We start from the raw sequence: 21,757 nt of genomic DNA on the forward strand, positions 1-21,757 counted from the left end.
TGGAAACTACCAGGTCACGATCATTACATCAATGTCTCCGTCTTCTTTTCCTGCCTCCCAGCAAAATCCTCTGAACACCTCAATGCATAGTGTCCTGAGAGAGAAGTATTCCAATATCTTAAATACAGATGAGTGGGAAAAAAATCAAGAACTCTGAGAGTTTTTAAGGGGATGGAAGACTTGCCAGGAAGGCATAAAAGTATCTTAGCTGTCCTCTCCTTAGCTGATGTTGATTGCTCACGCATGAGGCGTGGACCAGTCCCCTGTGTGCTTTACCTGCATTGGTTCACGTCACCCTCGTGGCAGCCCCCATGACAGTGGGGGCACAGGGACATAAATATCTGGTTTCAGATCTTACTACAGTGGCAGTAGAAATGGACAGAATCTTAACTGCAGAACGACCACCAGCTTCTGGAGACACAAGGCAGTTTGCCAAATTCCTGTATGATCTTGATGAACTTGCTTCACCTTCCTGAGCCAGGCTTTCCTCACCTGTAAAATGGAGGTGATAGTATCTACCTTTGCAGTCGGTTCTGAGAATGAGACCTAAGTAATGGCTTTATCACTGTGCTTGGCATACAGTAGGCGCTCACTGAATCAAGGTGGTGATTATCACTGTGCAGACTTCCAGCCCGGCTCTGTGACTGCTAATAGCTGGCCCAGTGGTGGCCCCGGAGCCCTGGGATCACGTTACTAAAGTATAGTTCATCTGTCCTACAATTTACGTGAAATAGACTGTGTGTGGGTGCGGGCAATACCACATTCCTGACGCTTTACTACTATGGTTAGTGGTTAAGTACCATTTTTTCCCCTCTTGAGAGCAAATCTTTAAGAATATAAACCATTTCCACAGCGGGAGGCAAAGTGGTTTAGATAAGAGTCCTTGACGAGGCTAAAGGAGAAGAGAAATATTAGGAGGTCTGGATTACAATTTGCTTTAGCCCTGAACAGTGTGAGACACTGTTCTTTAGTAAATGAGGTGAAAATGGCACTGAGGTTAAAGAACTTTCGGTGGCTGTACATTTCTTAGAAGCCAGATGTTTATAACTCTTACTTATAAATCAGAATCTCAGGAACAACACAAAAGGTTTCACTCACAATAGGATATTAGTTTATTCTTATAAATGAAAAATAATAAGGATTAAGTTTACTGGGCGGTCACCAACCCATGAAGACATTCTCTGTATGTAAGGCTTTTTGGATGTCATTTCTTTTTCCAAATTACATTGTTAAAAGTAGGTTGTGGTCTAAGCCTGCCATACTTGTTTGAACTTGGGTCTCCTGTGTTATCACAGGACTCCCTCCCTCTTTGGCACTTTTCACCAAAGTCTTCCACGGGCTTCACGGAATGGCATTTAGACAGTGTGGAGGAATGAAACCAGTGTTTGTGGGTCGTTTTCTGGGTGTCTACTGCCAGGGATAGAGGACTTACATGCGAGGAATTCACGATTGACTTCCTGATCTTGATTTCATATGGAAGCTTGTTTCATAAAAAGACTAATCAAGAGAAAAAACCATATGGGAATCTATGTAAAATGACTGAAGCGAGGAAGAAAGAAAGGGAATGGAAGAGGGGGGACATCTTTTTTCTTTAAGCGGTGTTCGTATCTTCAGTTGATTGTACACTGTGGCTCTTAGAATTTAGCACATTGTTCTATTTTTAGCCTCTTGATTGGGAAAAAAACAGTGACCTGGAAATGAGACATCTGTGTGGTGGTGGAGGCGAGTTGTGAGGTAAATGTCTTTCCTGGATCTAAGTGTGTCTCACCATCCACCTATTAGACTATGCTGACCCAGTTGTGCAGGTTCCAGCAGGGGACAGTTCTCGTGCCCTGAGTGACGTGGCTCATCCCCTAGCCTGAGGCTCAGCAGGAATCGGGACATCTCTGGCATCATTCACGGTGTTTTTGCTTAAGGATCTATCTTTGGTGTTCTGTTATAATTCAGTTTGACTCTCTATTATTTCTTAATTCTTCTCTTCTGCATTAAATTTTTTCCCTGACATTTTATTATGAAAAAAACTAAAACATACAGACAGGTAAAGAATTTTCACAAAAATAGTGAGCACCCATGTGCTCAGCTCTTAGGTTCTGCAATTAAGATTTTATTGTACTTGCTTTATTACATGTCTGTTCCTCTAGCCATTCCTCCTCAGAGTAAGAACTCTTCCCCACTCAGTGCCGGAGACTCAAATGTTTGTTGTTGGGTGTCGAATTAATAAATTTTCTCCGTAACAAGTATTGGTAAGAGATCTGAAACACCCGATGTTATATAACAGATACATTTGGTTCCTTTTATAAAAACAACCAGCAGGCACATGCCAAGTAGAATTTCATTTAATCTTCACAGTGATCCAGATGAGTAGGATCTGTCATCTGCTGTCATCCCATTTTATAGGTGAAGAAGCTGAGGTTCAGAGGGGTCAGGTAACCTGCTCAAGATTATTACATTCACAAGCAAAGAAAACAGCATTTGAACTCAGGATGTGCCGAGTGTCAAAGCTGTTGCTCATAACCCCTGTATCATATGTTCTTCCCATGCATTCCTCTCTCTGACCCCCAGAGGAACTGATGAGAAGGATAGAGGCTTACTCGGGGCGTTCAGATAAAAACCATTGGGGAGACATTCTCTAGCATCCAAACACCCCTTTTAATATGCCAATGATCATGTCTGCTCACCTGTTCTTCAAAGGGCCAGATGAAATGCAGTGGATTTTTTTCTTTATTTTGGTTCAGCAAAGCATCTCATTTGGAGAAGTAAGAGACTTTAGTTCCCCTTGTTTTATTCTAGGACTGATAGTCCTTCCTTGTTCCTCCTCCAGAGAGAATATCTAGAATATAGTTGCCTTGGATGACTATCAAAATGGTTTCTAAGGAAAGGGAACGAAACCCAGATTGTGAGGTGATTCTTTAAACCGTCAGAAAGAGGAAACGTTCTTGTTTGCTATTTTTTAGCATTTGACTTCAGTTTAGTTGATGCATCAAGGTAGCTTTGGGGGTGTTTTGGGTCTCTGAAATTGTTTTTAAGTTTTATTTTATTCTGGCAAGAACACAAGTTGAGGTCTACCCTCTTAAATTTTTAAGTGTACAATACATTATTGTTGACTATATGTACATTGTCATACAGCAGATCCCTAGAGCTCACTCATCTTACTTAAACCTTAGACGTTAGAAATTTCCCATTTTCCCCTTCCCTCCGCCCATGGCAACCACTGTTCTACTCTTTGATTCTATGAGTTTGACTCTTTTAAATATGTCATAGAAACAGAATCATGCAGTATTTGTCTTTCTGTGAGTGGCTTGTTTCACCTAGCGTAATGTCCTCAGGGTTCATCCATATTGTTGCATGTTGCAGGATTTTCCTGCTTTTTTAAGGCTGAATAATATTCCAGTGTCTGTGTATATACCATGTTTCCTTTATCCACTCCTCTGTCGATGGATATTTAGCTTGTTTTCTACATCTCGGCTATTGTGAACAGTGCTGCAGTGGACATGGGAATGCTAATGTCATTTTAAGATCCTGATTTCAATTATTTTGGATAAATACCCGGAAGTAGGATTGCCAGATCATATGATAGTTCTTTTTTTTCCACGCTGTTTTTCATAGCCTCTGCCATTCTGTGTTCTCAACAGCCATGTATGAGGGTTCCAGTTTCTTCACATCCTTGCTAACATTTGTCCTTTATTTTTTGACAATAGCCTATTTACAACTTAAAATGTAACCACTTGGTTTGACCCTTTGGACCCAGCAGGTCCTTAACCATTATTACCTTTTCTGTTGTGTGAGCAGTGTGTCATGAGCTACTCACTAAATCACTCCTCATCGGTGCTGCTTCCTGAGTGCTAAAGTTGAGCAGATGAGCTTATCATATCAGCTTAGCTCTGTCATTTAGCCCAGTAGTGTGCTGAATATTGATTAGAAAAGATGTAATTAAATTGCAAACTAAACTTGCTTTAAATGGTTTTTGTCTTATTGTGCTATTGGCTCCTGACTTGAACGTTTTTGTTATCTTGCCCATTAGCCATTCTCTTCTCTTTTATTCCTGTGTATTAGGTCTTCTCCATAGTTTGCTGATGTAAAACATGGTAAAGTCCCTTTTACTTTAATGCATCTGCTTCATAGCACAACTCTGAAGATGTTGGCATGTTGTGGTTTCCAAATGCATTTTCTTAGATCAGTGGTCAGGCTGACAGAGTGTCCAAACTTACTGAAAAGCCTGTGGATAGTATATCCAGTCCATTACGAAATACTGGCATCTGGTGACTAAGGGGTCAGATTCTCTGGAGAGTAAGGCGCTATCACAAAGGGGCCTCGGTGCTTTCTCGTAAGTGAATATAACACAGTGAAAGGTACTTGTTCCTATTTATATGTTGCTTGAGAAACTCTTGTTTGTTTGCTTTTTTAAGAATCTTAGAGGCCCGGGGCGCCTGGGTGGCTCAGTCGTTAAGCGTCTGCCTTCGGCTCAGGTCATGATCCCAGGGTCCTGGGATCGAGCCCCGCATCGGGCTCCCTGCTCAGCGGGAAGCCTGCTTCTCCCTCTCCCACTCCCTCTGCTTGTGTTCCCTCTCTCGCTGTGTCTCTCTGTCAAATAAATAAAATCTTTAAAAAAAAAAAAAAAGAATCTTAGAGGCCCAGATCTGTAGCAGATTATTTTAGGTAGCTCCAATGAAGATAACAGATCCTCTGGGCCACATCTCATGGGCATTTTGAAACCCACAAAGGGAAAACAAGGGCCAAAACCAAAGAAGCAGCGCAGGTAGCAGTGGTTTTGTGCTTGTAACCCAGCAGATTCTAGAAAAGGGCTGGGCACCCGGCTGCCGCCACAGAGTGGTCAAGGCCGTAGCTTGCATTCCTGCCACCTGTAGCACGCTTCTAACCAGAGCAGCTCTTTGTGACTGCTGTCTGGGAGAAGGAAGACTTCAGAGTCCTACTTGTGCTGCCTTCCACTCAGGTGACTTTAGTCAAGTTACTTAACCTCACTGAGCTTTAGCGCCCCACCCTGAAGGAAGTACAGGGTTGTTACGGTGAAAAGAAATCCTATATGTACAGCATTTGCGAATTGCTTCTCATGTGGGGAATGTTCCTTAAATGGGAGCTGTTAGTAATATTACTATCATTTTCAGTTACTCGGTGAGAGAGAAAAACTGGTTTCTTTTAACAATCAGAAGACGAAAATACTGTCGTCCATCAAGTCAGTTGAACGAGAATTGAGGGAAATGTATAAATAAGCTTCGATTGAATTATCCTGAAGCGATTAATATATTTCATAACTGCATTTTCAGTAAAATGTATCTGTAAACCTATATGATACAGGTGCAAGTAATCAAGAATATTGATGTAAATATCATCACAGGTCTGAATATACTGATAGTGAGATAATCTACTTGTGAATTATTTGGAGAATGGTCTTTGTGGTCAGACCTAAAATCTTGATTTTTGTGCTTTACAATTTAATGTACATTTTAAATAACATTTTTTAAATGAAAATTTTTTTAATGAACATGTAATGAAATGTTTTCTCTTACATTATAAACATCATGCCCGCCCTTGGGGGCTTATAGTCATGATTATTGCTGTTTTCACCCTAATCCGTATCCCTTGGAAATAAATTATCCTGCTTTGTACTGTGTCTTGCTTTATTTCCATTTTTACATAGCATGTGGTATTATTATTATTATCATCATTATATTTATTATTATTGTTACTTGCTTCTAGACTCACAATGTCTTTTAAGTCAGACAGGGTCTTTATTATTCTGATGCTTCTAAAAGAATGTCTTATGCCAAATTGGTGCTCAGTAGTTCTTTATTAAGTAGTTGATAACCCCCAAAGATGTAAGACCCAAGGTACAAGAGAGTTCTTGTTAGTTTCTTTTGGCAATCATTCTGAAACTGATAGTGGGTATGCAACGGAAGGCCCAATGGTACCTGTGTATTTGTAACTCTAACCCCGACCCCATTGCCCTGGCGGATAATAAAGTTGGTGTGTCTCACAGATATCTTAACATTTTATGCTTGGAGGATTCTCAGAAGATGGTGGCAGTGGTAGCATAATTTTTCAATCTGCCTGAGTCAACACCTAAAAATGGAACAACTAGATCATACGACCAAGGACTCATTGACAACATGTACAACACAACTGAGTGACAGAGTAGCCCTGAGAACCCCAGATACAAGTGAGTGGGAGAAAGCACTGACAGCCACAAGACCAGCGTGGTGTCAATATGTGTGTGAGAGAAAGTAGAGGGGAGCAAGGGGGCAGCTGGTGAATTTGGGATCAGAAGAACCCCCAACCAGTGTGTGGGTATTCCCTGGAGAAGATCTCCAGCTGCTCAGTGGATGCAGGGCTGCATTTAGATGAGGGGCTCACAGCCCCGGGGCCTCTGTGAACCCTTAGCAGTCAAGCATCTAGTGCTGTGTGCCGAGGCTGGAGGAGAATAAAACCTGAATAGGATATGAACTGTAGAGACTGAAGAGAAGGGACAGGTACAAGTGGGGCGGGAACAGTGCCAGGAAGTCTCAGAATGCAAGAGGCCAGGTTTTTAACACTGAATAAAAACAGCGTAAGAGGGAACTCTGCTAAGTTTGAAGAGCTGTCCCAGTCCCTGCCTCTTTCGAAGAGATCAGGGACCATGACGTCACCCACGGATGAGGACTGGAAAGGTACCAAGGTCAAATCCCATACTGAGGTTTAAGGGAAAGTAAATAAGGAGCAGAATAACCATGTTGGCAGTGAAAGCAAGAAACTGGAAAGAAACACCCAGAACAAGCTATGAGACAATTTTTTTTAAAGTAATAGCAAGACATGAACAAAAATCCGAATTAAAAAAAAATCTCAAATGAGATGACAGAACTCAAATATTTATAAATAATAGAACAATTTAAAAAATCACAGAGCAGTAAGAAAAAAGATTTGCAATGAAATAAATGCTGAAGACTGGCAAAGACAGTTCAACCTACAAATAAAGAGATCCTGAAGAAAAGAACAAAACAAAGGAAAGGAAAGGAGCAGATACGAAAAACAGTAATTCAAGAAAAATTTCCTGAAACTACAAACAAAACCGAAAGCTAAAAATTAAAAGTATACCCCTCTGTATCTGAAAAGAGTGACCCACGATGAGCACCATCAAGATATATTTGAGTACAATTACTGGACTTTCAAGACAATCTGTTGGGCATCTCGATCTCCGCTGCCCAGTGCAGAGGCCACTGGCCACTTGGAGTCCTTGCAGAGTGGCAGGTGTGAATTGAGCTGCACGGCATACAGGATTCTAAAGACCTAGTATGAAGATAAGAAGTAAATCGTCTCCTTAATTTTTTATGTTGTCACATGTTGAAAACATTTTAGATACGTTGTGTTAAATATATTTTTAAAATTTTACCTCTTTTTAATATGGCTACTAGAAAATTTAAAATTGCATATGCAAATTGTCTCTTTGGCTTGCGTTAATAGTCTGTTGGACAGTGTGAATCTAGAACTCCACAAACTCCCTTCTGTATCAGGGTCCCCCATTCTACGTCCAAAGGACCTCCCTGAATAGATTTTTCCTATGAAGAGTCCTTTTGAAACTTTCTCTTTCTCTCAATATGCTTGGAATCTCTCTTTTTTGTCTTTTTCCTTGAATACTTTCTTTTCGTGTTTCAAGGAACGCTTACCCCCCAGAATAAGCCAGAGCACAGCACCGCTTGCATCTGTGGAGGTAGAAGGCTGTGCCTCAGTCCTGACCAGCACCCCCTTGCCATGTCTATCCTACTCATAGCACAGCGCCCCCTGCAGGGCCAGGGAGCCATCACCGCACTCTGTAGATCCTGAAGTATAGCTGCTGGCTTGGGCTCCCTCTGGAAATGGCATTCTCCTTTTTCTTCCCTCTCTTCAGCTTTTACCTTATGGTTTGTTTTAGTGCTCTCCAACTGAGTTTGTCTTTGTTTTCTTTGTGATTTATCTGTTCCAGATAACCAGTTTAAAGATGAGCTTCTGTGGTAATAGACCTATAAACTATGTGTTTTTAAACTAGTTCTCCTTTAGGGAAAAACAAGTAATCTTCATTAAGATGACTAAAATCATTGATACGTGGAAAAGAAGAGAATGTTGGGGAAAATAAATTAACCGAAACGTCCGCCGGTCCTTTGAAAATTTGAAATAGAAAGCCCCGTAATTATTTGAAGGTATTTTACAAAATCAGCCCATAAACTTTTACATCATTTATGCATGTGCTTCAGGAGAATAAATATTACTATGCCACATTTCCTTCTCTTGACACTAATCTTGACACTCTTTTTATATGCGACATCTTTTCTTCATAAATAGCATTTTTCCAGTTAGTTTATAATTTAGCCACTTCACATTGTCTGCCTAAATTATTACTAATTCTCAGTGAAGTCTGGTAAGATCTAGTACTTAACAAAAGCATTTATTACAGTGTCTGGAATTGAGAAGTGAAATAGCTATGTGGTTCTGCACATTTTCCCTTGTTTTCTTTAAGAACACATTAGATTTTCTATCGTTCTTAATTAGAGAACAGGAGATTTTCTGTCTTATTTGTGGAAGCTATTGTGGACTGGGAAATAAGAATGTGGAGCAGGGAAGATTCGGATAGAATTATTTTCTGGCTTCTCTGTTCTGTTCCTTACAGCTCATTCATAGAAACCAAGGCTTGATGTATACTGGGTTACCTGTAGGAGAGACATTGATCCTCCTTGTCAGTGGGAGCTTAGGCCGTATATTTGGCATCCTGAATGGGGAGAGTACGTTGTTCACCCACCACTGGCCAGATGATGTTCTCCCCCAGGTGCCTGTGGTAGACGAGCACATCAAATCTTCCTTGTGACTCCCATGAATCTGTGGCATCTCTGGTTGGTTGATTGATTGTTGATTGAACTGTATGTATAGCATTTCAATGATGAAATGTTACTTAGTAAAAGAGAACTCAAGTCCATTTCTACCGAATGGGGTTTAACCACCTCAGGAGTGATGGCAATCAGAACCTCTGGTTAGTGTGCCGGTGTGCCTTCTAGAATGCAAAACTGCCACCTCTTTGATCACTGGGTCCTCCATGGCCCCATACTGTTCAGTAGCATCTGTACATTCCAGCCCTCCCCTGTCCCTTCCCTACCCCCCTCCCCTGTGTACAGCTCCCTCTGTGGGAGCTTCTCTAGAACCTTCCGTGCCTGGCTACACTGGATGTGCTCATCTGTACGTGTGGCCATGGTGGAGGTGGTTGTCTGCATACACACTTCATGTGAACATGTATCACATTACCATTCATTACCATTTTACCAAAAGTAGTTTTAAGTGCCTGGATAAAAATATTCAGTTCGAGCTCACAAAGACTGAGGAACAGTGCTAGTGGCAGTGCTGGGACCAGAGCACCTGCCTTTGGAGTTCCACTCTTTGGTTCTTAACAGGGCACCATGACCACCTATGTGATCTAACCAAGGACAAAGCATAAGAAATACTACCTTTTTAATGTTTATGTTACCATTTAGTGACTTTTTTGGTCAACCTCAATTTCATTTTGGTGTGAAAATTAAATTGTGAAAACAGTTGTATAAGAAGTTGGCATTAAAGATAGGCAGAGACAAGCAACACTAAGGGATCTACAAGGAAGTGGAGAAGAGGCAGAAGAAAAATTCAGTAGCCCCTTATTTCATCTGTGTTAGAGGTTTTATTTCTACTCTGATTCCATTATTTTATAGATGGGAAAAGTTATACCTGCAGAAGTTAAATGTCTTTTCCAAGTTCGACTTATAACTGGAAGTTATAACCCAGATTTCCTGACTCTACATTAAATATTTTCTTTTTTTTTTTTTTAAGATTTTATTTATTTATTTGAGAGAGAGCGAGCAAGAGTTGGGGGGAGGGGCAGAGGGAGAAGTGACTCCCCACTGAGCAGGTGGCCTGATGCAGGGCTTGATACTAGGTCCCTGAGATCATGACTTGAGTCGAAGGCAGACACTTAACCGACTGAGCCACCCAGGTGCTGCTACATTAAATATTTTTTCTAATATGCTACACTGACTTCCCCTAGTTTGGAGAGAAGAGCAGTTTCATCATAGAACTTAACTGAATCTGGGGCGCCTGAGTGGCTCAGTTGGTTAAGCGTCCGGCTCTTGGTTTCAGCTCAGGTTGTGATCTCAAGGTCTTGAGATCAAGGCCCCACGTTGGGCTCCACGCTCAGCATGGAGTCTCTTTGAGATTCTTTCCCCCTCCCCCTCCTCCTCTGCTCTTCCTGCTCTGCATGCACTCCCTCTCTCAAATAAATAAATAAATAAATAAATAAATAAATAAATAAATAAATAAAATCTTAGACTATAGCACAAAACTTAACTGAATCTGAAGCTGAAACTAATACAGAAACTGTGGAGAGGGTCTAAGTCAGGAAACTCTTAGAAAATGCAGTGGGTCCAAATGAGGGTCTGTTTCCAAATGAATCTGTAAGGGCAGTGCATGACTCCTAGAAGGGTCTCTGCCCCCACCAGTACTGTATCAGCTAGCTTTGCTGTGTAACAAACCACTCCCAAACTGAGTTGCTTAAAGCAAAAGTCATTTATTACAAATTTTTTACAGCAGCTAATTATTAGAATCACGCTGTTAGCAATATTAGTACTTCTACCACTGAGCTTTCTATTGGGTCTGTGAACTCCATTGTAATTAAATCCATATACTTCTTAAGTGATGCACTGGTTTTGAATTTTAAATGCCTTTAAAAAGAAAGAAATTTCTTATTTTCTCTGACCTTTATTTCACTTAGGAAATAGTGGTCTTTCATCACAATGTAATCTGTATTAACACACTTTTTTTTTTTTTTTTTTTTTTACTTCTTCAGTCTTCAAATAAAATGTTTATTTATTTTTAAAAAGGAACAATAGTTTCATAATTACAAACAGCGTTCCTTGTCACCTTTGGATCACTATAATACCTTAATTGTGAAAAACCTAAGGCATTTTAAAAAAATACTATTGCTGTTAATATTAGTTTACATTGGGTTTTCTGGGTTTTAAAGTGTCTTCATGGGATTTAACTATGTCATTCTTAAACTAGCTGGTCACAGTGTCATGTGTGACCATTCAGGCTGCTGTTATTGTCAGGCTTGCTTTTGACGGTGATGGTAAATTTCAAGTTTGAGTTCCTGGATATCCTTTTCTGGCCTTTCATTATTGTCAAAAAAGTGCGTTTATCCACGCCCCCTTTATGTTAGATTTCTACGGTAAATCCACCCAGCATTCGTAGTCGATGTGTCCTTTCCTTGGGGGGGCTGCTTTTTGCTCCTGTTAACACTGAATCTCCTATCCCTTTTGTTTGCAGTGTCTCAGTTTGAAACTGAATTCTACGTCAGTGGACTTGCACCTCTCTGTGATCAGCTTGTTGTTCTTTCCTATGTGAAGGAGGTGTCGGAAAAAACGGTAATTTTTTTTTTTTATACCCCAAATGCAAAGGGAAGTGTGGGTTCATTTTTCAGCATTGTAGCCAGATCAGGTTGCCCATGAAAGGGCTGTGCTGTAGTCTGAGCAGAACTTCCTGACCTATAAAAGAAGGTCGGCGGAGATTATATATTTACCTTGCAGAAGCTCCACTCATTGCGTGCCTTTGTTCCCTTTGCCGAGCCAAGGGGAGTCATTTTTTTTTTCTCTTTTTTCCATCTCTCGGTATTTTTGTCGAAAGGAATGAAGGATTCCTTTTGCTGAAGGGCGAAGAAACTAAGCTGACACTGTGCATTAGCAGAAATGACAGCAATGAAGTTGATCTGCCGCAACAAGAGGGGCCCCTGTGGTCAGAGGGAATTACGGAAAGGGCACTTCATTATTTCCTGTGGTCCAGACAGATTTGCTTACTTCCCAGTGGCCGACTGATTTTTGCTTTGAAATAGGTTGTGGCAAAGTCTCAGTTATCAATGCAAATGAGGGTGTGAAGCGCATGGCCAATAGAAAGCATCAGAGAACCCAAATTTCGTTCGTTGTACGTGACTTTGGAGGGAAGCCTGTGTTTGTGATCCAGTGGAGGGCATGTCCAGTGGAGCCACTCGGTCTTCCTTTGAAGCCAGATGGGCCCCATTCCCAGCTTGTCTTCACTGTTAGAGTCCAGGGGTTCTGCCAGGAAGGGGGGTTATGGGTGGCTTCAAGGCATAAACAAGGAGAGCTTATTAGGATTTTCTCTTAGATGCTGTATATAAAAGAAATTGCAAATTGATTGTCTAGCCCTTTACAGTAAGTAGGGCTCTCCTTATCTGTATCCTCTCCTTTTTTTCCCCCTTTTCAATTGGCTAGGAATAAAATGGGGGGGACCCTGGGAGCCCCAGTTTTGAAGTGGTACCTGCTCTTGAGCATTTCTCTGAGTGAGCACTTGCAGTGGGAAGTCATCGCTATAGTAACCTGAGGCTCTGGGCGCCCATGTTGCTAGGCAATGGGATGCTGGAGACTTAAGTGAATACTCAGAGCGACTAAAATCAATAGGGCTGGCTTCTAGCCCTGTTGCAGGACATCACTTTATTATTTTATTTATTTTTTTGAAAATAAAGAAAAGCAGTGGCTCCCGAGGGAGTAAATACAGTGCTTTCTGATGAGGGAGGTGGGGTGGGTTGAGAATGTGATTGAAAGACATACGAAAGAAGCAGTCAAATGAAAAAGGGAAAGCCTCATAAACAACTGAGCAAAAAAAAGAAAGGAAGCAGGGAAACCTTTGTTAATAAATGAGAGTATTATAAAGAAGTAAAGACCAAAGAAAGGCTGACCTCATAGAGCAAATTAGAAAACAGAATTGAAAAAAAAAAATGGAATTTTTTCAGAGGAAGAGGTGTGAGGGACTCGGAGAGGACTCACGAATGTGTGTGCCAGCGCACGTAGCTATTTTATATGACACCAAAGTATACCTTCGATCCTTAAACACGGAGTAAGCTGATAAAATTAAGACAAAAGGAGTAAAGCAAGCGCGGGTCCAGGCCACTCCCCTCTTCTTCTTTTTTCATATGGAAAAGACAGTGTATCTACAACATTAAACAAAACTTGTCTTTAGGTGGCACCGGGGTGGCTCAGTCCTTAAACGTCTGCCTTTGGCTCGAGAGGTCATGGTCCCAGGGTCCTGGGATCGACCCTGAATCAGGCTCCCTGCTCGGCGGGAAGCCTGCTTCTCCCTCTCCCACTTCCCTGCTTGTGTTCCCTCTCTTCCTGTGTCTCTCTCTGTCAAATAAATAAACAAAATCTTTAAAAAAAAAAAAAAAACACAAAAAACTTTATATGCTGCATATCCTCCCCCAGGATGTTCTCCCTTACACCCGTCACATCCGTGCATGTGTCCGCACAGTTGCCGTCGTGGTGACTCGCTCTTCTGTGTTGCCGATTTTTATGAACCTTATTCTGTTCTCTCTCCATGTGGCTGTGTATTCTCCTGTCATTGTCATTTATACTGGTTGTGAACTATTTCATCGAGATTTATTAAGCTGTTCCCCCTAACGTTTGTTTCTCTTTCATCCATTAATAAAGCATATGCGTATCCAGAGTCATGCTAATAAGCACTGGGGATCAGAGACCCAACAATACTACCAAATTCTCGCTCTTGGGAAGTTCACAGATAAGCAGGGCTGCTTGACCACTGAGCAAAGGTTGTGAAGTAACAAGATGAATCACATCACCGATGGTTTCCTTATGCATCTCAATGCATCTCAAGGAGCTGTTTATGTGACCAAGCAATGCGGTTTTCTCTTTTTTTTTTTTTTTTTTTTTTTTTTAAGATTTTATTTATTTATTTGAGAGAGAGAGAATGAGAGAGAGAGAACACATGAGAGGGGATAGGGTCAGAGGACGAAGCAGACTCCCTGCCGAGCAGGGAGCCCGATGCGGGACTTGATCCAGGGACTCCAGGATCATGACCTGAGCCGAAGGCAGTCGCTTAACCAACTGAGCCACCCAGGCGCCCCATCGGTTTTCTCTTAATATTATTTGCTTTACAGAGAAAGTCAATTATCATATGGTTTCACTTATTTGTGGAACATAAGGAATAGCATGGAGGATATTAGGAGAAGGAAGGGAAAAATGAAGGGGGGGAAAGCGGAGGGAGAGATGAGCCATGAGAGACTATGGACTCTGAGAAACAAACTGAGGGTTTTAGAGGGGAGGAGGGTGAGGGAATGGGTTAGCCCAGTGATGGGTATTAAGGAGGGCACGTACTGCATGGAGCACTGGGTGTTATACGAAAACAATGAATCGTGGATCACTACATCAAAGACTAATGTATGGTGACTAACATAACATAATAAAATTAAATTAAAAAAATAAAAATAGAACTTCAAAAAAATATTTGCTTCAAATATTTTTTTCTATCCTTGCTATTCTAATTTTGTGGTTTTTTTGTCATTGTTATAGCAGTTAATTTTTTAAATATTCAAGTCTTTCCATTTTTCGCCATTGTTTCAAAATTGAGATATTTCTCATTTTTCCACAGATGGGAAAAATTATGCTATATATTCGCTATTTTTTTCTCTCTACTAGTTGATCTTTTATAGTTGCTATTTTATTTTTGGAAGGTTTTAAAACGTATGAGACGCAAAGCTAATGCAGTTGCTTCTCAGTTAACCTAACAAAATGGATCAGAGTACTCTTTGAGGCTTACAGTGTTCTTCGGGGAACATGGGGAGTTGGGGAAGCCCTGATTTGTCTCACACTGTCCCCTTCCTCTGGGGTCTCTCTGCCGGGGCCACACAGCTACAGGTCTTGCTGCTTTGGAAAACACTCAGGTTGTGTGTTTTATGCCTGCATGCTGAATGCTCCAAAAGCACAAACTTTCAAAGTGAAACAAACTTGACTTCAAGATTCACCCATAAGTCCCAGTTTTTCCACAAGTTGCGGTGTCACCATTTACTTGCATGACTTTGACCTTAGTAGAGTTTTTGATCCCCAGTTCCTTCATCTGTGATATTCGGAGCAATAATATTCTCCAAGGGGTCATTTAAGAGCTCAATGAGAGGGGCGCCTGGGTGGCTCAGTCGTTAAGTGTCTGCCTTTGGCTCAGGTCATGATCCCGGGGTCCTGGGATCAAGCCCCGCAGCTTGATTCCCTGCTCAGCGGGAAGCCTGCTTCTCCCTCTCCCACTCCCCCTGCTTGTGTTCCCTCTCTCGCTGTGTCTCTCTGTGTCAAATAAATAAAATATTAAAAAAAAAAAAAGAGCTCAGTGAGAACAGTCTGCGTCTCATCACCTTCTAGATTAGTGGAACTGCATCGGCCCTAAAAAAACTCTCCTTCCCGCTTCTCTCTTTTTTTTTTTTTTTTTTAAAGATTTTATTTATTTATTTGTCAGAGAGAGACACAGCGAGAGGGAACACAAGCAAGGGGAGTGGGAGAGGGAGAAGCAGGTTCCCTGCAGAGCAGGGAGCCCGATGTGGGGCTTGATCCCAGGACCCTGAGATCATGCCCTGAGCCGAAGGCAGACGCTTAACGACTGAGCCACCCAGGTGCCCCCCGCTTCTCTCTTGACCTAGAACTGCACTGTTCAAAACTATGGTCATTAACCATATGTGGCTATCTAAGTTTTAATTAATGAAAAAGAAATAAAATTAAAAACTCGGCTTCTCGGTTGCGCTAGCCGCCAGTGACTCCTGCCTGTCACGCTGGGTGGTGCCCATGGTGACCGTTGCCTTCTCAGCGTGCTCTGTTGTCGACGTAGCTCTCAGTCTGTGTGGCTTTTCAGCATCACCAGTAAGCTTACCGGTAGTGGTTTGGCAGCTTGTAATGTTATTTTTACCCTTTCTCACGTTGGTGAGGAAGAGACGTAAGCCAGTTGCGGAAGTGTGCGGTGGCCGTGCCCTGGAGCTGAGTGGCGGACGGCTGCAGGGGCTCAGTAGCGCCTGTCCTGTTGATGTCACACAAAAGGTCAGGAAATACAGTGTGATGAGGCTGTCCATGCAGGTGGTTAGAAGGGCTCACATCTGCCCAAGTTATGAAGCCAGTGCACTTAATTATGACTGGAACGAATTTGTACAGGTTCTACAAACGTAATGAGAACACGCCTTTCCCTCTCTTTTCCCCCCAGGAAAGAGAATACTGTGCCAGGCCGAGACTGGATATCATCCAGCCACTCTCTGAAACCTGTGAAGAGATCTCTTCCGATGCTCTGACCGTGAGAGGCTTTCAGGAGAATGAGTGTAGAGATTATCATTTAGGTGAGAGACCAAGGCTCTGGCTCATGTTATTTCTTTTTTTTTTTTTTTTTTTTTTTTTTTTAAAGATTTTATTTATTTATTTGACAGAGAGAGACACAGCGAGAGAGGGAACACAAGCGGGGGAGTGGGAGAGGGAGAAGCAGGCCCCCCGCTGAGCAGGGAGCCCGATGCGGGGCTCGATCCCAGGACTTTGGGATCATGACCTGAGCCGAAGGCAGACGCTTAACGACTGAGCCACCCAGGCGCCCTGGCTCATGTTATTTCTTATACTTGTGGGTTTTTTTCCCTTTCGTGTGATTAGCACAACCAGGAATTTAAATTGAGGGGCTGCAAGGGTCGTAGAGACTACCTGGGCAGACCTCTCGTGTCGAAGATGAGGGCCCTAGGCCCAGACATATTGAAGAATGTGCTTGAGCTCACACAGCAGACGGGACGGGTAGGCCTGGGGCCAGTACCGAGGTGAGTAGGCTCCATGGTCTTTGTTCTCAGATTTTGTCTGTTGTCCTGTTTAGTGTGACACTTACATTGACGTCGGGCAGCATGATTCTGTGGTTGCCATACGACTCCCGACTTTATGTATCTGGAAAGTATGCTCTGGAATGGCAGAGAAGTCCTCTTTCTGTTTGTGACCAAATGCCCAGAGCCTGGAAGAGTGCCTGACAAATACTCGGTGTTCACTGAATATTTGTAGAGTGGATGAATGAATGCACTGGTCACTGCCCAGAAATAAAGGACGAACCACTGCTGTTTGGTCATACTGGGGCCTCTGTGCTCGAGTGTCCTCATATCCTTTAAAAATACATTGATGATGGTGGGGCACCTGGGTGGCTCAGTTGTTAAACAGCTGCCTTCGGCTCAGGTCATGATCCTAGGGTCCTGGGATCGAGCCCCACATTGGGCTCCCTGCTCCACAGGAAGCCTGCTTCTCCCTCTCCCACCCTCCCTGCTTATGTTCCCTCTCTTGCTTTCTCTCTGTCAAAAAATAAATAAAATCTTTTAAATAAATAAATAAAAACACATTGATGAAAGTAGAACAGCCTAAGCTTTTTTTTTTTTTTTAGAAATTCTTTCCTGCTTCCAAAACAATTGACATGTTTTCAGAATATTTTCAGTTTTCATTTTGGCCAAAGGAAACGAAGAAATATTGTATACAGTCAGAGCTTTCTTATATGTGGCCCCTAATCAGCTGAGAAATGTGTGAGTCTATTCTGGACTTGGCAAAAAGCAAATGTGACTCACAACTGGAAGTATCTGAGCTAGGTATTTTGCTCGGAGCAAACTCCGCTGCACACTTAGAAACCCTTCAGAACAGGTTGTATAATTGAATTCTGCAGGAAACCCTCACGATCGGCATTGTGCACAACATGCTGGAATGATAGATTATGTCCCCAGGGCTTGGGGCATCTGTCATTTATGCTGTAGATGGCCTTGACCTTGATGAGGAAGAAACATTTATCGCCAACTGTGGGGTGTAATTGTTCTGTTAAAATAGAACAGTGTTGTAAATGGCCATAAATTAAGTTTATATACACAAGATGAATTCTGATACACCAGAGACGCGGAGAATTTTGATCATCATCTTTCAGTCGAGGTCACAATGTTAATGTGTTAAACACAGAATTATAAACCTACCTTACTTTGTTTTAAGTTTTTTGATATTCCTTCCTTCCCTCCCTTCTTTTTTTTTTGAATAATTTTACATGTAAATGTTTTTTAAAGCACTCCCACCTTCAAACAGAGCCAAACACACTTGCTCCAAAGGTAGGCAGGTTTTCTGTTCCCTCTGGAGTTGGGTTACCTAACCCAAGTCTCTGAAACCACGGCCCAGGTTTCTACTGCTGAGTTGCCCACACTGTTCCTTTCTTCCCTCACCTCTAGAGTACTCTGAAGGGGAATCGCTCTTTTACATCGTGAGTCCAAGAGATGTTGTGGTAGCCAAGGAACGAGACCAAGATGACCACATCGATTGGCTCCTTGAAAAGAAGAAATACGAGGTAGTTTTGATTTTGCTTTCTTTAAAGTATTTACACATCTGTAACAGAGGATAAAAGGTTTCTGTAATAAATCTTTTGTGTAGGTGAATTAGAATGCCCTAAGCTAAAAATATATAGGAGGCTAATAACTTTCCAATACCCTTTTCAGAAATTAGGGGGGAAAAGATTACAAGGGGGTTAACTGGCTTTACTGTTCAGTGGAGCAGGAGGTGGTGGTAGAGGGAGCGGAGTGGGTTTGATCCAGCCTATCTGAGTGTTTGTTTTGTGGCTTTTTGGGAAAAATAAAATGGAGCTAGTATTTCAGAATTGTCTCATATATTTTAGTGGTACCATTCATTTGTGCAAATTTCATGTGTAAAGTTAAGCTATGAAGTTATTATTCACTGAACCCATATTCATTTGAACTACTTTTTAGATAGAATGATGTTGTCCACTCCATTGAGTCTTGAATCAGACTGATTTGAATAGAAAAATGTCCCATGATGAGCTTTTCTTTTTTCTTTTATTTATTTATTTATTTATTTATTTATTTATTTATTTATTTTTAAAGATTTTTTATTTGATAGAGACACAGCAAGAGAGGGAACACAAGCAAGGGGGAGTGGGAGAGGGAGAAGCAGACTCCCCGCTGAGCAGGGAGCCCAATGCGGGGCTCGATCCCAGGACCCTGGGATCATGACCTGAGCCGAAGGCAGACGCTTAACGACTGAGCCACCCAGGTGCCCCGAGCTTTTCTTTTTTAAAAACGAAAACCTTTCTGACTTCAAAAGCTTGAAAAGGCAGTATTATGTTGGTTTGGTTAGAGAAACTCTCTGGTTGGGCTTATATGCTAATAATTAGCTAAAAACAAACAAAAACTAATCCACTTATATATTGCTTTAAGTTTGTGACCCCCTGAAAGGATTTGGGGGAAAAATGTTTTTCGTGTACAAACTGGAGTCCAGGTATTGATACAAAAAGTTTATATTTCAGTTATTACCATATTGCTTCAGATCCAGTAGTTCTGTAAATAATTTTATGTGTTTTTTTTTAAGATTTTATTTATTTATCTATTTATTTATTTAAAATGTATTTATTTGAGGGTTGGGGGAAGGAAGGGGACAAGCAGACTCCGCACTGAGCCCCAATGCGGGGCTCGACCCCATGACCTGGAGATCATGGCCTGAGCTGAAACCATGAGTCACGCTTAACTGACTGAGCCACCCAGGCGCCCCAGTAATTTTATGGTTTAAACATTTGTGTTAAAGTAATAATTATGAACTTTTCAAAATAAAAGTAAAATCAGGGATTTTCAAAATCTTAATTGCATATGGCTTATTTTTTTGCATTTCATAAAGGAAAAGTGCTCCTTTGTCAATGTATGTCATGCAGATTTAGAATGACAGATGAATTTTTTTGTTTGTTTGAATCTAGGAGATTTTGTTGTATTTTGATTTGTAGCTGAAATGAGATTCCAATATCCTAATGTGGAAATGCATTCAAATGGAAATAAGAGAAGTCTTCATTTTGGTTGACTGCTTTTGTTTGAGTTTGAATGCAGTGAGGTTCATTCAACCATAACATTAAAAACGCCCGTGCTTGAAGCAAAAGCCACGGGAAAATGGGGCTTTATTTATGTAGTGCAGAACTTTAAAACATAATAAATATAGTGTTTATAACCTCAATATCTTTCTTTCCCACTCTCTCTCATTTTCCCTCCCTTCTTTTCTGATTCCTTTTATCATGCATACTGTAAATATAGGAAGCTTTGATGGCAGCTGAAATCAGCCAGAAGAACATTAAAAGACATAAGATTCTAGTAAGTGTGTAATTTTATTATTTGAAGCATAACTTTACCTTTTGATTAAGGTATAATGAGACTGAAAGTAATTTGAAAAGAACAGATTTTTCCTACCCTTTTGAGACTTTATTTCAGACTAACTCTCCTGCAAGGTCAAAATATTTCATTTTATTGAATCCGTTTCTGCTTGTAAACAAGAGACTTGAACACCTCCTAAGAGGCAGTTTTAGGTAATTTGGAACCTGGATTTGTGAAATGCACTTTAAATACAAAGCTTTCTGGTTATGTGTGGGGAAGTTTCTTTAAATCATAGGTAAAATCACATTATCACAAAATTTATCAAGAGTCATTTCATAAAACCAGATTGCTTCAGTGTCTCCATAATAAGAGTCATTTATGTTATGGAGACTAATCTAGGACCTCACATAACATTTTCATTACATTTTAGACTCTGGAAAAATTTAGTGACTGAAAGCCCGTTTCTTTGCTAACTGTGACAGTGGATGTGCATATAGAAAGCCAGAGAGAATGTGAAGGGTCCTCAGAGATCAGTGAGTCCAGGACCCTTGTTTACAGATGAAAACTGTATTTATGGCTATTTGGGGTTGTAACACAAATTCTCACCTTAAACTTTTCTAAAACTCCACATAAAAGCCTAATGTCTAGAGAGTATACAAGTAAAAATAACTCAGGAACCCAAAGCAGGAAAGGGAACCAGATCATCTCTCCCCTCCCCCCGCCCCTTCAAAATTGTGGAGAGTAAATTAGGATTATCTAGAAATGGAGCAGAAGGCATTCCGCCCAATAGGAAAGTATATGTGGCAGTGCAGAGAAGTGAAACCACTTGGCCTGCTTGGTTATGTGGGCCAGTTGCAGAGAGTATATATGGGTAGCAAGAGCCAGACTCTGAAGGGCCATGTATAATTAGGAGCGTGGCTCCATCTTGGAACCTCTATAAGCCAGTTTGTGCTTTCAGTGCCTCATCAGATCTGCTAGTTAGAAAGATTCTCAGATGGAGAAAGGGGCCAGAGGGAGGCCAGCTGAAATGGGAATCAATCAGGAATGGCTTCCTTCTTGCTATGGAGGTGGAAGGATGAGACCTCCAGAGTCAGGATGGAGAGGTGAAAACAGATGGAGGATACATTCAGCTGGACTCTGTGGGATATGGTGACTGGCTCCTTATGCAAGGAGAGCAAGAAATCTGGTGTGACTCCCAGTCTTTGGGCTTGGGCCTCTGGTGGATTGTATTGCCATTCCCTAAGAGAAAGAGAGAGCGAGAGAGACTATGCCAGGGGGAACAGGATGGGAAGGTGTGAGAGGATTAATACTGGTTTTGACACATTAGATTTGGGCCATCTCTGGGACATCCTAGTGGAGCTCAGGGAAGAGATCTGGGCTCAGAAATAGATTCCAGAGATTTGTCAGCAAACAGGTGTGACTGGAAGTCATGAGTTTGAACCAGTCCACATGGGTTGAGTGTCTCGCCTCAGAAAATAGAGAACTTGAATGGAACCATTGAGAATGCCAACACTCAAGGGATGACACGTCCAAACCATTTTTGAACGGTCAGAGGATGGTTGTCATGAGAGCTGGGAGAGGAGAGCATTTCAGGGTAAGCAGAGTAAGGTGCTGAAGTAGTTGAAGTGAGCAGGTCAAAGGTCAGACAAGCTCAGCTAGTCGGTAGTACACTGGGTTTGGCAATAGGAAAGTGACTAGTGAATTTTCTCTATATTATTCATTCTCAACATGCTGTAAGGAGTGAAAAGGGAGGAGGAGATGATGCAGTAGAGTGGCATGTTGGCTGTGAAGTGGAAGGGAGTGCAGACTGCGGCTGGG

The 21,757-nt window shown here is 41.6% G+C and overlaps 1 protein-coding gene across 4 annotated transcripts in view; it reads left to right on the forward strand.

Annotated features, from left to right (window-relative positions):
- The window catches only part of VPS41 (VPS41 subunit of HOPS complex), a 175,976-nt gene that overhangs the window by 110,163 nt on the left and 44,056 nt on the right, over positions 1–21,757 (forward strand). For all 4 annotated transcript variants that reach the window (XM_032430609.1, XM_032430611.1, XM_032430608.1 and 1 more), the window contains 4 exons: positions 11,305–11,402; positions 16,018–16,147; positions 18,026–18,141; positions 19,883–19,939. In XM_032430609.1, the coding sequence (XP_032286500.1) occupies positions 11,305–11,402; positions 16,018–16,147; positions 18,026–18,141; positions 19,883–19,939 (401 nt within the window). The remainder of the gene's footprint in view (positions 1–11,304; positions 11,403–16,017; positions 16,148–18,025; positions 18,142–19,882; positions 19,940–21,757) is intronic.

This window comes from Phoca vitulina, unplaced genomic scaffold (assembly GCF_004348235.1).
Source record: "Phoca vitulina isolate PV1807 unplaced genomic scaffold, GSC_HSeal_1.0 scaffold44, whole genome shotgun sequence".
NCBI lineage: Eukaryota > Metazoa > Chordata > Mammalia > Carnivora > Phocidae > Phoca > Phoca vitulina.